The 17,615-nt window shown below is 38.8% G+C and overlaps 1 protein-coding gene across 1 annotated transcript in view; it reads right to left on the minus strand.

Moving 5' to 3' along the window:
- The window catches only part of LOC144588466 (uncharacterized), a 32,213-nt gene that overhangs the window by 12,705 nt on the left and 1,893 nt on the right, over nt 1-17,615 (minus strand). The window contains exon 2 of the mRNA XM_078391394.1: nt 1-16,092. This exon is cut by the window's left edge and continues 12,705 nt beyond it. Coding sequence (XP_078247520.1) covers nt 7,873-8,832 — 960 coding nt within the window. The 5' untranslated portion in view covers nt 8,833-16,092 and the 3' untranslated portion in view covers nt 1-7,872. The remainder of the gene's footprint in view (nt 16,093-17,615) is intronic.

Raw genomic sequence — 17,615 nt, forward strand, 5'->3', positions numbered from 1 at the left:
TGTATTTATTTACTCATTTAACTAATTTCCCCCATTCCCTATCACATACTTCTGCATGTCCCCACCATTTTGTGCACTGTAACCATTCACTGGCTAAAGTGTGCAAATCACATTATTTTTCTTAGGCACACTTCATCCCATGCAAATGTGTGAATTCTCAAAGTGAGGTTGTTTCTTCTTGCAACAAATCTTGGTAGGTATAAATATCCTTTCTTTCAAGACTCAAGTGCAAAAAACAAAACAAAACACCCTTTTACATCCCCTGACATTGAGCAGGGGTGGGGGAGCATAAGTGTAGTGTAGTAGGATAACACATAGGAAAGAACATGTCAGTGAAGCCATGACTTCAATTTTTCATGCCATATCAAGGGATTCAAGGATACAGTGTCAGTGCCAAAACATGGGTGTTCCCTGTGATATATTACTATTATTGTGGTGGTGATGATGATGATGATGATGATTACTACTACTACTACTACTACTACTACTACTACTACTACTACTACTACTACTACTACTACTACGCCTTTCTTCTAATAAAGACACACAAGGCAACATACAAAATAGTTAAAAGAGAAATGTTAAGAAAGTTAAAAATACAATAAATGCAATATTTTTTAAAAAAATAAACATTATATATTAAAATTACTGAATATAAGCCATTTAAAAGACTTAAAAAAACACATGCACTTCATTTAAAAAGAGAGCTCACTGCCTGCTGGCAGAAAGATATGGGAGAGGGGGAGGAGAGATGGACTCCAGTGGAAAGGAGTTCCATACACCCTGGAACAGCCGTAAAAGAAACTCTCTTTTGTATTCTTCCCAACCATGCCTGTGATAGAGGTGGGATGAAGAGAAAGGCAATGCTAACAGATCATAATACCCAGAGACGCTCATATAACAAGGTGTGATGCTTCAGATAGCATGGACCCAAGGAACTGTGGGCTTTCTAAGTAAGCACCAGCACTTTGAATTGTGCCAGGAAATAAACTGGTCCCCCGTGGAGCTGTCATATTGAAGAATTTACATTCTTATAACCATCTCCGGTCAGCAGTCTAGTTAGAGTATAATTCCAAATCCCATCTCTGGCATATTACTTTCTAAATCTCTTTATTTCTTTCAAAGATGTGTTCAAAGGTTTCAAAGATGTGATCAAAATAAGAACAACAAATTGAAAATGAGGTCCTTTTAACCCCTGCGGTAAGAGGAACAGGAAGAAGTTGCTTACAGGTGCAATTAAATGAAAGATTTATTTAAGCTTAGCACAAAGAATAGAGAAAATCTGAATGCCTGTTGTTACTCCAAAAAAGCTTGAAACCTTTTTTGAACAGAAGTCAGAAACAGCAACATTCCACAAAGAAAATGACATTCATAAAAATCAAGCCAAATGTTACATATATAATTTTTCTCATTCATGGGGTATTCTTGGCAAAGATACTGGAGTAGCTTGCCAATTCCTACTCCAGGTGGATTGCATTTAGTCAGAACTCTCCACGATAACCAGTCCGTCTTGGGTATCCCTGCACGGCATAGCCCACAGCTTCTCTGAGTTACTCAAGCCCCTTTGACATGACAAGGCAGAAATCCATGAAGTGGTGAAATCATTTATAGATAGACAGACAGACAGACAGACAGACAGACAGACAGACAGACAGAACTCCAACTTTAGATAGATACAAGTAAGCTGAATTAATTCTTTAAATGAAATCTCTATGGCATGCAAAAAGGCCTATAAAATGGACAGCTATTTGAAATACTGTTTAGTGCCACTGTCTTTTAGAAGAAAGCCTAAAATGTTCTAGCTATATGGCTTACAAATCCAAATATAATTAAAACAAAAACTTGAATATTATATCCACCTAATTCAATGCAGGGATGCAAAGAACGCATCCCCATAGGTTCTGCTAGGAAGTCCCGAAGAATCTCATCCTAGATCCTGGATGAAGGATCTCAGAAAGGCTCAATAGGAATATTAGTTCAGATTAAGCTGAGTCAAGGAGAGGGAAAGGGCTTCTCTCTTCAGAAGTGAAAAGGATCAGGAACCAAGATTTAGGGAAAGGTTTGAGGGAGAAAGCTTCTTCTCTCAGGGTACAGTGGTTTTTTGTTTCATTGGCTCCTCTGAAGTTTTCTGCTTTCTGATTGGTCCCGTTTTCATCTTGTCTAATTGCCAACCACAAGATGGTTCTTCACTGGTGAATAACATGGTGAGGCCAATACCTATGAATATATTTCTCTATTGCTTTTTGTGGTTGACATGACTCTAGGTACCGTATCTCTGTATAGGAAATATCCCACATTTATGGGTTAACAAATGTCCAGTGGCAATACATGAAGTGTCCCTCTTCATACTAGTCCATTATATGGGGCTCAAAGAATCTTTGAAAGCACAATGAAGTTGTTTGTGGTACCCTGTTTTCCAGGCAATTAGAACCTCTTGTCTTTTATGAGATCCAGGCCTGCATCTGTACATCTTCTTGCCCCATATTACGGTTTGTTGCCCTTTTGAGCCCCCTTTTCCCGACATTTAGGTGTCTTCAGATTAGGGATTGAATAACACAGATGACAAAAACACTCTTCAGACATCAAGCCTTTAAGTGAGTAGGGTGCAAAGAATGGTGGGGACAGAGGTTAGTATGTAAGCCTATGTCCTCGTTCTTATGTCTGAAGAAGTGGATTTGTCCATGTAAGTTCACATCAAAGTATAGCAATCTTTAAGGTGCCACAATGTATTTTTTATTTTTATTTTTACTTTTATTTTTTATTTTGCCTCATTCCACATGGGAATCCTGCAGACTTTTGCATGTTTAGAGAGAATGGCTTCACCTAGACATCATAATTCTCTTCCACTGAATATATTTACACAATAAAACGATGCCTCGCAAGACGAAATTCATTCATTCTGTGAGTCTTGTCGTATTGCAAAAATGTCATCTTGCGAATTGCAGTACTAATGGTTGTGCGATTTAAAACAAACAAACAAAAAAAGGAAACAAATCATCTTGTGAAGCACGGCCAAAGAAAAATTCATTTTGCAAGTCACCAAAAATTTTGCAAAATGCTTTTGTCTTGCGAGGTTTTCGTTGTGTGAGGCATTTGTCTTGTGAGGCATCACTGTATGCTTAAACACCAGCCATTCTTTGCCAATCATGGAAATAATGTTAGTATGTTCAGAGTCTGCTTACTGCAGACTTTTCATGACAAGTATATGAAGGCTTGCGCAAATTTGTAGTGGTGTGAGGATTTGGCCACATGGCTTACTGGAATCCACACATGACCACCACCCATTCAGCCTTACACACTTTCAGTTTGAACATCTAATAAGGCTAGTCACATTCCAACATTTCTCCAAACCCATTGGATCATCTTCATGGCTGGGTAGAGATTTGAACTATGTTTTTCCCATGTCACTTTACCATACTGGCTCTCGACAATATTTCTAATAATTTAATAATAACTAAATAATCAGTTGCCTTGGTTTTAACTCTTTATTAGATTGTGCGGGTATCTCCCAAGAGGCGAAATGCTGCACATGGATATTTTCTTTTCCCTGCTCCAGTTCATTTCAGTGAGGATTTTGTAGGAGAGCGATCTAGTTGAATGCATCTATTATTCACAGATTTTCCAAAGCCTTGTAACCTGATCTTGAAATTTAATATCTGCAAACCCTTTAGTTGGTAAACAGCTATGTGCAAACACACAAAAGAAGAAATACTAGCCCTGTTCCTCAATGCTGACCAAATAAATGCAGCTAGCATTTATTTAATGCATAGTTTAGGTCTCTATAGTATAAGAACTCTGCCAGTTGCTGGCAATTAGATAGCAAAACAAATGGTAGTACAAAATATTATGGGCATAAAGCCTTCCCACTGCCCTTTAAAGTCACTGCAAAACAAAGTCATTAAAAAGTTTTTAGCGCTTTCCATTTAAAGTTTTCTCTCCCTGTTTAATTCTGGGTTCTCCTTGTTAAAAAGAAATTCTGATTAGCTGAAGAAACAGAATGCATTTCTATTAATGCCTGTTTTTATCTAACCATGCAGAGATATGAAGAACATCTGTGATACTGCATACATATTCACAGAAGAACTACTTTGAGGGCTGATAAAATGGGGTGCATAAATTAGACCACCACAGAATTGATGATGAATTGCCAAATTTTAGGTGTATTCTTAATTTGGATTAGTTTCTTCCTTGCTCATAAATATACGGTCAATGATCCAATTAATCATATAACTTTAAGCAATTACTGCACTGTTGTTCTTGTTAAAATACTTAATTACTTACTCTAAAGGCAGTTATTTACAGAAATGGTGGGTGGGAAGATTTTAACTAGTATGATGCCTTCAATGACTTGTGCTAACGTAAACTGAACACCAGTGGAAAGTCCAATTTTTCCCCAGGACTTTCCCTCTCCTCCAAGAATGACCCTCTAATAATACAATCCCAATTCATGCCAGCTTGGGGGGGGGGTGGAATTAGGAAGAATCTTCATGGGAGATGTTGCAGTTATGACAGGAGAAACCCACTTGGGCAAACACAATCTCCTTTTGCTAGCTGTCCTCATCCTTATGATACAAGTAGTTTCCCAAAACTCTTAAGATTGTCCAATCAAATTGGTCTTTAAGATATTCTCCCACCTCCTTAGCCTTGGAGGACCAGATCACAATGTGTATGTATGTGCATACATAGCTGTTCAGTGATCACCAAACACTGAACCTTTTCATTGTGATCTAAATTTAGTTGTTTATTCCAGTAAAAATAGCTCTATTAAATCACAACTTAAATGAAACTTCAGAAGTCCACACTTGCATAAATTTCATTGTTCTAGTGAGTCTCATCTAGAAATTGAGATATTTAATTATTTCCTTTACCATACATTTTCTTTTCATCAGAGCCTTCATCAAATTAAATCCCACAGGCCTACACAGAATTAGGTCCTCTCAACAATGGAGGCATTTTCCCCAAGTTCCTCAGTTGTATGTGTGTCTAGAATTGTTGTGGTTTTTTTTTTTTGTAAAGTTGTAGCTGTGGATAGAAACATTGAGCTTCCCAATACAGGGAGAATATAACTTGGACACTTTCATCTGTGTGTGTGTGAGGAAAAGAAACTACTGTCTCCCACCCTCCATGTAATGTGAAGTTTGACTCTTAGACATTGACATGGAAATACTAATAATTCTCAAGGGAATGACTAGAATGCTCCCCACTCTAGCAGCTTTGGCGTCACTTTTGTGGTAGATGTTTACACAGAGACCATCTGCTCATGAGTACCACTCTATTAGCAACACAAGCATAAGTGGACTGCCTAGATAAAAGTAGTTCACCAAAAAGGTGAATCACTCCCCTCAAAATTGGTTGCCTCCAGCTCTGGTTGTGAATGAAGAGAATAATGTTAATGATGTTTTCACTGGCCTCCTTTTTCTGTGGCATTTGTAGAGCAATGCCACAGAGAAATGAGGCCAGTGAAAACATCATTGGATTATGCCACCTGGCTTCAGGGGTGGATGGGGTGGCAGCAAAAGTTTAATCTGAGGAAAAAAGGAAATGAAAAGCATGTGAAAGATTAACTTCAGCTACCGTACTTATTAATGATGCAATTGTATCAGAGTACCTGCTAGATAATACTCTGCATATGAAAGAAATCATATTTCATTTCAATAACTCTGCAAAAAAATTTGTTCCATTATCGCAAATGAACATGTATGTCCAATATCTTAAAAGTGGTTAGTCTCACAGTTTATTTGGGCCCAGCCTTGCATTCCTAATTGTTTGTTGTGCAACAGATTGAATTCAAGGCAGGAACAGAGATTTTGAAATTCTTGTTAACCAAAGTTGCCTTTTGTGAATGATTTATTTGTTTTCTACTTAAAACAAAATAGGTGTAGTGATATTCATCACACATTCACCTTAATGAAATGTTTCAGAGCCAATACATCATTTGCAATAATTAAAAATTGAAAATCTATTAATTAAATACTTGCTCTTCTGATTGTTCAAGGTATTTGTGGAGATCAGAAAGTTAACTATTTACTGAAACTGTTTTGTAATGCGAGCTTGACAGCAATATAGATAATCTAAGTCAGGCAGTCTCAGCCTCAGCTCCTGGCCCCTTTCAACCACTAGTGTAGACTCACTAGGACCTGATGCTGTTAATGGCTACCTTAAATGTTCCCTGTTAGGTGACAGTGCCGGTGACATGTTCAATTTCCTGCAATGCCTCAGAGTGACATTACCTCAGAGGATTGTGGGAAGGTTAAAATACTTAAGACTAAAGTGCTAAAGGGTGAGTACTGTTCCTCATTGTTCACTCAGTAATCTAGGTGGAGGAACACAGAATTTCTACAAGGATCCTGTTAAATCTGGTGCTGAACCTGAGGTCATGCTGCAACCACTTGGTCCACCTACTTAATACAGGAAATTGTGACTCAAAGACTTCTAAGTTTTCCTACCTCTAAAGAGAAGAGTCTCACCATGCCACTGCTAATGCTGCTGTTGCTGCTGCCTTTATCTCCTGTCAGGTGGGTCTGGTGAGGAGGCAGGGGGGAGAACAGAAAGGGATGGGGAGGAGGATGAATGGGAAAGGGGCAAGGGTTTTTAGCTGACAAATCTGGGATACCCACACTCCCACATAAATGTGCATACACACATGCACATACAGAGAGGAGAAAGTTACAGCGAGGGAGATGTGAGGGTGATCTCTTTCACCTAGATGCAAGAAACTGAAACTTTTCACCTAGAGAGCAAACCAGTGCAGGAGGAGGAAGAGGAACCACTCTTCCCTTTGGGCTTCAGTTCCTGGAGAAACTCTCCCCATGGATCCACCTGGTTTTTATATGTAGGATCACCCCAACTGAGAGAAACATGGGTCCCAGAGTACTCTGCTCGTGCAAGTGATTTGTGTATATGCTTAAATTTGTGTCTTTTTAAAAAAAGCAGAACAAGGATTTTATTCTTAGTGGAATACGGCCCGGAGAGCTGAAGAAGAATAGACTCACATTTGGACCACTGGAGCCCTTGACTACTTGGTCAACGTATAATTTCTACATGTTTGTGCTGGAGAGGTGAATCTACATAGTGAATTAATAAACTGCACACAATTGTATTGGTATTTTATTTTAGGGTTTTGAAGATTCTCTTGTTTTAGGAATACCCAACCCAACTGAGGAAGATATCTCAGATTTTTATCTGGCTTTAAAATTAAAGTGACACTTGAACTTTGCAAATTCTACAAACAACTTTTATATTGATGCTGTTGCCAAGATCTTGGGCTCCGAAATTGTAGCATTTTATTGTTATAATTGCTCATGTTGTCTGTTATACAAATAAATGCAAATATGAATTTTGTGAAATTGCACAATAGAGCAGCCTTTATTGCACTTCTGCCACAATGCTACTTCTTTGCTAATAAGGATTCAGTGAAATGATTCAGATGAAATGATTATCAGATGCAGTGAAATGATTATCTGGAATGCCCCCCTCTCTCATAAGCATGCACACACATTCACAGAGAATTTATGAAATTATGAATTAAACACAGGCCACACTTCATTGAAAGTATTGTATCATCCCAATATAAATTGGGGTGAATGGCACTTCTCATACGGAATGTCTCGTCATAAGAAAGCCATGCCTGCCCTGCAAAATCCACATAAGCCCTATAAATAAGGTCTAAATATTGGAATAGGGAAAATGCCCGCCAAGGCTGAACCCTTACTACCACTCCTCCATAGATTAAGAAACTGGGCAGCCAATTGGACCACATTCTGTCCGGCCTCTTGTGCCGATGTCTATCCTTGTCCTTCTCATCTTCCTTATCCAGATCCTTCTTTTCTACATTGCTATTCAGTAACTCGAACAAGTCCATGTACTCTCTTTTCAAATCTTCTTCTTGGTCACTGGTGTCAAGTGGTTGCCCAGGGGCATTGCATGATCCCCAAAAGGCAAGGCTTGTAGAGGCACGGTATTGTAGCCCGTGTCTAGAACTGAAGGATACGGCCAAACCCCCACACCAGCAGCTGGAGTTACTAGGGCTGGAGCTGGAGACTGCATGAGTGGAGCAGCCCAACCACCTAAATGGGCACTCATATAGGGCCAAGAGGCACTGAAAGCCCCAGACGCCTGTGTATTACCTGCTGGATAGGGCTGCAAATTGAATTGGTCACTACCAGGCCAAGGCCACGCTGGCAGTGTGGATGACAAGCTGGGCATAGAGGTTAAACTGCTGCCTGTCCAAGGCCACGCTGTAAATGATATAGCCATGTCATGTGTAGGTGCTTGCACCATGCTTGGCCCAGGCCATGCAGGGAAATGTGATGAAGTGTTGTGTATAGACGGGAACCCACCTGATGAAGGCAAGATGAGAGGCTCGTCCCTGCCATCTGTGTTGCCCCAACTAACTTCCCCTGATGTTTCTTGTCTACCAGAGGTTGGCATAGCAGACATTACTGTAATTGGAGTAGACCTGTCATCGTCGGTGTCCCTGTGTGTTGCCTGCCCCAATGTCCCCTCAACTTCCTTTCCGGCTGTGCTTTCAAGTTGCTGCTCGGCTTCTAAAATAGCAAATCTGGTCATTAGGATGTTGGCTAGAGTCCTAAGCTTAGCTCTACGGTGACCCTTGGATTCCCTAGCTGACCGATGCAGGTGCACCTCAGTTGATTGAAGGGTTGTTTTAGCTGACCTGGCAGCTTTGAGAGCTGCAATCTTATTCTGGAGCTGTTGCCAGATAGGCCATGACTCCTTGTCTAAAAAGGACTGGGGTGGTGAGACCTGTGGTACTGGCTGTTTTTTGGGCAGCTGTTTTCCCTTCTTGTTGCCTTGACTCTTCCTCAATGCCATTTTGCGTTCTAGATATACCTCCTGACCCCTGAAAACCCAAGCTTCAGTATAAAACTAAAACCAGCTTATCATAAATTATATAACTAAACCTCAATCACCTCAAAATAAAACTATCACCAAACAAAGCTCTAACCACTCCTCCCTGGACTTGTCTACAGCCAACTACCAAGAATCAAATTCAAAAACAGGCGGCCAATAGATGCTTGGCTCTGAAGCAAGGAAAAAAGGAGGGGAGATTAGGAGGAAAAAAGGCGCACTGCTCGCTAAAAAGCCTAACAGATAAACACGCCCCCTCCTATTCCTCAGATGAGTGCCAATGGTTTATCAAAATTAATTTTTTTATCACTGTTCAATTGCCCCTACTCCCACTTATTTTAAAGCAACAATAAATGAATTATTTATGGCTGGAAATGATGCTCGCATACCCCCCCTTTGAATGTGTAATCAACCCAAATCAATAATTAACTAATTGACTCTGAATCAAATATAAGTATGCAAGATGTAACAAAAAGTCTGAACAATGCAAGAAACTAAAGAAAATTTAAATCAACTGTAAGTTTGCAAAAGCCAAACTGAGGGGGGAAGCCGATGCTACTCCCTCAGTCCACTCTATAAGCCACAAGTATCTTGTGACCAATTATGCAATTGGTTAAGCTCCAAGCAGCCAGTCTCCTTCCTAGCAGATGCCTGCAAGAAAGAGGAAGAGAAGAGGGGGGAACTGTCCTTAAATAACCTACTGTTCCCCCCCTCTTCTTAAATCTGCTCGCGCAATGTTGTAAGAGCTCGCATCCTTCAGGGAAGACAGTAAAGGTAAACCACACTCCTGAAGCCCCAGCTCAGCAGCAGCTTAGTCATGTGTGCTGCAGTGGCATGCTTGCAAAACATTGTTTAGGGAGGGACTCCCCACAAGTCGCCAAAATAACAAAGCAAGGAATGGGGCTTTTCTCAAGGTCACATAACAAAGAAAACCTGCTCCATCACTCATTCAGTTAATTTTTCAACTTTTGACTTGTATTTTGTCTTACACTGTTGATGCATGTGCACTTTGTCACCATTCTTTTTTTTTCACATATCCCCAAATGTCCCACAGGGGTGCATGTACCACCGGTTGGGAATCCCTGGTCTAGGTAATTCAGTTAGGGCAAATATGCTCCTGGTTTGGAGCCTGCCTGCCTGCCTCCTTCCAGTCTCTCTAGCACCTATACAACACTGTTATTTCATTGCTGTTATCTCCCAGGACAAGCATTGAAGGAGGAGTGCTGGTGGCTAGTTCTCTATATATTGTTGGCCTCACTAGACAATATGTTAAAAATGGGGACCTGCCTTTGATATGATTTCTTTTTACATTAGTAGTAACAGCATGCAGGAGGAAATCTAGATCGACATCAGAGTCCACTTATTGGAGGGATAAAACAATTGTGTGTGCTCACTTGCTTTGCTCCTTTTATCTTGATATAGAGAAACTTTCATTGAATCTTGTTTAAGGAAAATTTCCTGGATGATCAGAGGCATTTTACACTCTTTTATTGCTTTCAGGACAGCATGCAAGTATGTTGTTTAATGTAGCAAACCTCTGTACAGCTGCAGTAAAAATCTGTAAAGGAAGGGTTTTAGTAAATTTATTATTAAAGGTAAAGGTTCCCCTTGACAATTTTTGTCCAGTCGTGTCCGACTCTAGGGGGCGGCGCTCATCCCGCTCTTCAAGCCATAGAGCCAGCGTTTTGTCCGAAGACAATCTTCTGTGGTCACATGGCCAGTGTGATTTAGACACGGAACGCTGTTTACCTTCCCACTGAGATGGTACCTATTTATCTACTCGCATTTGCATGCTTTCGAACCGCTAGGTACTAATTTATTATTAGTACTTAGTTAATGGCACCAGTCTAAGAACAGAATATATCCACATCTAATTATGCTGCAAGGAGATTTTTAGCTACTTAATTTTTATGTTTTCTGGTTACAATCATGCAATAGTGTCATACTGGAATAACACATTTTAAAATATTAATTTTTTGTATTTTGAATATTGGTTACTGACCATAAAATCTATCTTATCAGGGTCCATAAAAAGGAGATTCAGCCTTCCTCTAATTATTCCCATTTCTCATTATGCTCCACCGTAAACTTCTAAAGACAGCTTTTCTTCCCAAGGTAAACAACAAATGTTGACTGTTTTCCCCAGGACTTTTTTACTTTTTTCCATATGCATAGACACATTGAGAGGGGGGGGTGTAATGCACCATTTCTCTTGGCCCAGGCCAATGATAATGCATAAGTGCATGTTTGTTAGTTGTGCATGCCAACAGCACAAAACCCTTCCCCTAACAGGTGTAGCTTTTCACCACAATGATACCATTGCTATAGTTTGTACAAAGCAATACAAGGAAAGAACAACAAGAAACCCTAACTTAATTCTTTTTTTGCAATTTAAACTTTCCTTTCTTATCTTCTACTGAAATTTCATTGCTTTCATATATTAAATCTGATAGGGTGCCCCTGGCTATTCTTATATTGTTAATACATTCTGTACAAGGAATTACAATAACAGTGCATTTAGACTGTTATAATTTGTTTGATGACTTGAATTCCATTTAGGTTGGAGGAGTATCTTTCTTATGAAGAAATGTGAAGACAGTGGGGGGGTGTTCTGCTATGGAAAATTAATATTTCAGGGGAAACTGGATACAAGCTTATAAAACTATGCACAGAACATAGCAAGTGGGGGAGAGGACACATATATTCCCTCACCAACAGTTTTACAGAAATGTAGAACAGAGGTGGACGGGTCTTTGGAGTTCATCTGGTCAAAACCTTGCTCAATGCAGAGCTACTATACAGGATGCAACTACAATATCTTTGGCACATGGCTATCCAAATCTGAAATATTTCCGAAGAGGAGGGACCAAGGAGAAGAGCGAGCGAGATTTCCAAGTCTCCCCTAGAATCTTCTACTTCCACAAGAATTCAAGTTCATCCTGGGTGATCCATGGGTAGCAGGTTCAGGACAGATAAGATAGTTCCATATTTTTCGCACCATAAGACACACTTTTTCCCCACAAAACAGGGGGGTGGAAAGTCTGTGCGTCTTATGGAGCAAAGAAAACAGATTATATTTGCCTGTTTTCTTCTCCTAAAAAATTGGTGCGTCTTACGGAAAGGTGCGTCTTATGGAGTGAAAAATACGGTATTTGCACATGGTGCATAATTTACAAGATTCAGTATTAAAAATGATAGTATTAATACTTTGTTTAGATTTGTTGTTTTGATTTTATTATGCTGTTAACCACCCAGAATAGTGTATTGCACTAATGGGGTGGTCTATTAATACATAAATAAATAAATAATGTTCTTCAAGGAACAGCATAAAATATAAGGCTTTCAAATGGCATTAACCACAACAGTTAAGCTGAACTTCTATATCAGAGATGGGCATCATGCACCTGAATTGAGCATGTTTTGTGTCCTACATGTTTCATTCTACCATACACCAGTTTGAGTTTAATTGTGTGGCCCCAACAAAAAGGCCTCTTTACCTTTTAAAACAGCCACTTCCTCATTAAAGAAAGGTGCACTGGGAGTGTCCCCCTTATTTAGGAACCAGTGAGTGCTCCCAGGCTCCTCTTAGCAAAGGCAGTAAAGGGGATTACCAATGCAGCCATGATCCCTATCCTATCAGTATTCCATGTTCTTTGATTACAACATAGAAATGATACAGAAGATAGTTATCTCCATCTTTCTTTACATGTGTGAGCTTTTTACACACTGCTGTTTCATTGTAGTCGGTAATAAAACATGCTGCACCAGTGATGGACCTTTGAACTGATCTAGTATGGTAGTCCTTATGATTTTAAGGCCAAAGTCCTGTCAACACCTATTATTCCTAATTTGGTTCCTTAGAGTGAATTGTATGAAATGTGTGTGTGCATGTTTGTGTGTGTGTGTGACCATATACATTCATGTACATAAAAGAGGAAGAAAGAATCCTCTTCCCACATTTGTCACGGATGATACTTAAAATTATAAGTTTACAGAATGGAAAAGATGCTTAATTACTATTTAAAATATTAAAATAATATAAGAGTTATAAACTGAGTCTTTTTTTAACTGGGAATCTCTAGAAAGAATCAGAATATGTTCATACAAACATATAGTAATCATTTGTAGCACGAAGATGAAGCTTGCCACCATAAATCAAAGAGAACTGGAGGGGGAGAAGCTCATATTTAAGTGCAGATCATTTACTTATTCACTTCTAAAACATCAACTGAGTTTGGAATAGTCTTCAGAATCAGTTTATGTGTTATACTTTTAGTAGCACAATTGGAACCACTGTGTGACTACTTCTGTTCTGGAGGAATATTCCTTGCGAACAATTAATTACATGGACAGTTTCATGCCCCCTCCCGAAAGTAGTTAGTTCAGTTAATCAGGTCCTACTTTTGCAGTCCAAGGGAACATTGGGGAAAAAGATCTGTGGACATATGGATTGGACTGGCCTACAGATATATGTCCTGTGGAAAGAACTACCTACCAACCTGTGGACGTCCTGCTCCTCCACTGGGCACCCACTTGGAGGCAGCAGCTTGTCTTCCCTACACTGCTTCTTCCAGGTGCTGCCCCTGAGTGGGCACCTGTCAGAGGAGGTGGGGCTTAGAAGCGCCAAACACCTGTTCAGTGAATGAACAAACCTTTACAAACTGCTGAACTGGTAGTTAGTGCCCATCTCTAGAAATAAATATAGTAAAGGAAAGCAAATGTGTGGAGAAAATATGGAAAGCGTCCTTTAATAATCAGTGATGTTGCTATCTTTCCAATATATTATGCTGTACTAAATGTGTTATTTGTTCATTTCAGCCAGCCATTTATAATTCCTCCCTGACAATTCCTATTTTGGATTACATAAATCTACTCCTTTGCATTTCAATACGCAATGAATATACTTTCTCAGATTACAAATCATAAACCTTAACTCCCATTAAAAGAAAAGACCTTCGGTGAGTATTAATCTTTGTTTTCTTGGTCTCCTCACAAATTGTTTCATTTTGGGTTTAGGCATGATTATGGAGAATCAATATTATAATTCATTCCGATGACTGGGACCTAATCATGTATTTTACCAGCATAGTATACTTATTTATTGCTAACAAATGATCAACAGAAGATACAAAACTTTTGTTTTATATATTTAATATTTACTATTCTATAGTATTCAACTTGCTTTTTTCTTTTCTTTTTTAGAAAGTTATTCTCCTGGAATAATCTGTTTTTCTATAACACCAGTTCTTTTTCTTTTCAACCACAGCATTGTTCTGTCAAGAATATTTACCAACACGAAAACCTTAAATGAAGATTTATAGCAGATCACATTACAGTGCTTATGTGTCAAGAAAGGAAGCAGGGAATATTTAGAGTGTTCAAAGTGTCAAAAATGGCACTTTGTGTGGGATTCTGAGATCCTAATTTTATTACACCTAGATGATATACGTTTAATTAAGACAACTCTCCCTTGACTATGAAGACATATTCAGATACACTTAAGGAATTGTGTTAGCTTTTAAAACAAATGGATTAGAATTATGTTTCTGTTCAGGTTTGAGCACAGCTTATAAAAAATGAAAAATTCAAATATAGGAGAATATGAAAATATCAGCTTTGTCCATCCCTCTAGATTCATGGTAGAGATTGCCATGAACTACTGGTTCAGCGGTTTGTGCCATTTTGTTTAGTGACCAAACAAGTTTTGATGCTTCAAGCCCTGTCTCCTCAGAGGCACTTTTCTTGCCCCACTTCCTCCAGGCTCTGTCTATGAGGCACACCCCAGAGGAGGCAGAGTTTTATAGCACTGAACACTTGTTTGGCTGCTAATCAGACCAGCATGAATTGTCAAACCAGTGATTTGTGCCCATTTTTAATCAGTGGTTAACAACTTTGGTTAACCCAGGTGGACTGCTTGGACTGCTATTCCCAGAAGACTTCACCATCCATCGTGCTGGTCTGGGTTTCTCGGAGTTGCAGTCCAAGAATACCTGGGTTACCCAAGGTTGGGAACCACTGCTCTAAATACGAATTAATATTTCATTTTATTTGGACACTTGGGTAAATTATTCTAAGATCTCTTTGGATTAATGATGAAATTAATTAACTTGTTTTGGGAGGGAATGAAAACAGAAAGAAAAACCAAAGCGAAGAGTGGATGCATGGAAAGTAAGTCATAAGCCAACAGAAAGTGTGACACTGCACACCATCATTTTTGGCATCAATCTTAATTGGCATCAACTTTTAATTTCTAGAGCATATGGCACCAGAAGACAATCTTACTGATCATTAATCGTTGATTAATGAACATTATTGATCACTGAATTAGAGATGCAGAGGAGTGCATCCCTGATATGACATGCCCAGTGAAAATGACATTGCATAAGCCATTATTGATTGGAAGAGTCCGTCCAAACACAAAGACATACTGTACCTTTTCAATGAGTTTTTGGATGAAAATTGCATATGGCACAGTGACTGTAGACAATATAGGCTTGCTCTGTGACAAATTTGGAGAACGCTGGACAAGTACTTTTAAAGATCAAATTTCTGATTAAAAACAATCAACTCATCCCAGTGATTTGTTTTGCTTTCATTTTTTTTCACAACTTATTAAAAATGGTGATTATTTTTAAATGCTTATCATTGCTTCCTAAAAAGGAAGGAAGGACTTACTTGCAAATTACTACTTATGTGTTTCAGCAGGTAAGGAAATCACTGTGCAAACAATGTGCACCTGTCTGTGGAGCCAGGGTTTGGGACTTCAGTATCTCGCTGAACCTGCCAGAAGAAGAGCCAGCCTGGGTAGCCTTGGGGAAGGTGCAGAATCTCAGGATGGTCCCTGGAAAAATGGAATCATAAACCATTTTGGAGTGCTTTATACTTAGAGAAGCCTGAGAAAAATCCCCATAAGGTGAAATAAATCCATGGTACACAATTAATATTTACTATTTATAAAGTAATATATTTAACATATAGTCTGATTTACTGTGTCCAGTCAGATATCAACAAGAAGGTCCTGAAAAATAAAAGACTGTCTCACACTACTGCTCCTCAATAATTGATATCATGTGGCATTTGAGCTCTAAAATATATTTTTCATGTCATCATCAGCTAGGGCAAGCAGGGTGTAAGTAATTCTGATCATACTGCATATTGATTTGTGGCTTTAGTTTACCATACTCACTGCATTGTGTTTTTCTCTTGGGGATGCACAGGCAGTACCTGCATAACACAATTAAACATTAATGTCAGAATTTCATCTTCAGACTTTTGCTTTTGCTAATAAATCACCCAAAACACACTGGGAAATCTATGTTTGCAAATGCATTATGATTGGACTGTAAAACTGTAATTAATTTGGGACTCTTGTCAATTTTATAAATTCTGTGTAAAATTATAGACAATTGTGTTGCACTTTTCCTTGCTGTACTCTGAAGGAGCACCAATCCATTGGTTTGATTCAATCCTGATTCAGTATTTATATGCAGTTGTCAAAGAAGCAGTAACCTTGTTTGTGTACTACGTTATTTTTTCCTACTTTATGAGATGACAGCACTGCAAATCATCTATGGAGAATTATCCAAGGATTTGTGTGTTTTATCATCCCTTCTCCTTCCTTCCTTTCAAAACATATTACATCTAACACCACTATTCCTATAGTTTTCTCTGTCAATGCCTCATGCTTCAACCTTTTTTGAAAAGCATCAGTAAACGATGTACTTCTAATTGACAAATGCAAAATGTGACGAGCATCTGAATGAACCTACAAATGGAAGAGACACAGTAAAGTGATGTTTACTATTAAAATGTCCAATATGTTTTGGTATATTAATATTTTAAGGCCTTCTTCCGAGGATTAAAGAAAAGAGCCTGCAGACATTTATGTTGGAAGAATCTCTGACACAACAGACTGGTGCCTTAAAATATTAAGAGGTTGAAACACATTGGGCATTTTAATAATAAATATCACTTTGTGACATCGTGAAATGTATTTTCACACAGATACACATACTGCCAGAGAATCAAGTTCTACCAAATTGTATTTCATAAGAGATACTTGGTTTTATTTTTCTTTACAATGCTGTCCTCAATAAGGGTGTTAATATTATCCCCAAAGAATGGTCCTTTTTGATAAATGATCACAACTATTACAAACCTGAAATCCAAGAACAAGTGAATAGGAGTGAGTCAATATGATATCATGCTGATATTTGCATAGGTAAGGATCGGCCTTCTTCATTTATATGAAAGGGGGGAAAACTTAAAATAGCCTCTTTTTTCATTTTTATGTCCTAATGCTGATTTCCAGAACGTGGCCTTTAAAACACAAATAATTCATATTAATGGAAGGATACATTAACTTTTCTTATTCTTCACTCTTCAGACAATCAGAGAATCTTCGGGGTGGTGAGGTAGAATTTTGAATCTGTAACAGGATCTGGATAAGTTTAAACCAAAGAGTGGGTTTTGATTTTGTTTTGTTTTTGCTTCAGAGACCTTTCTTGTAAGTAGGATTATAGTGTGCTACAGTGCTCCTAGTGCCTGCCATCCTGGATTGCTTTTTGCTGCCTGCCTGCACCTCCATCTTCACTCTCCTCCTCCTCCTTCACCACCGCCTTTGCCTTCTTGATTTTTGAAGGGATTTTTCCCATTTCTTTTTTGCTTTTTTGTCTGTGGGCCAGGGGACAGACTTTGTGACTTTAGGACTGTACCACTGAGCTCTCTGTGTGGTTGTTATTCTTGGT

The sequence above is a fragment of the Pogona vitticeps genome, chromosome 3 (assembly GCF_051106095.1).
Source record: "Pogona vitticeps strain Pit_001003342236 chromosome 3, PviZW2.1, whole genome shotgun sequence".
In the NCBI taxonomy this organism is placed as follows: Eukaryota; Metazoa; Chordata; class Lepidosauria; order Squamata; family Agamidae; genus Pogona; species Pogona vitticeps.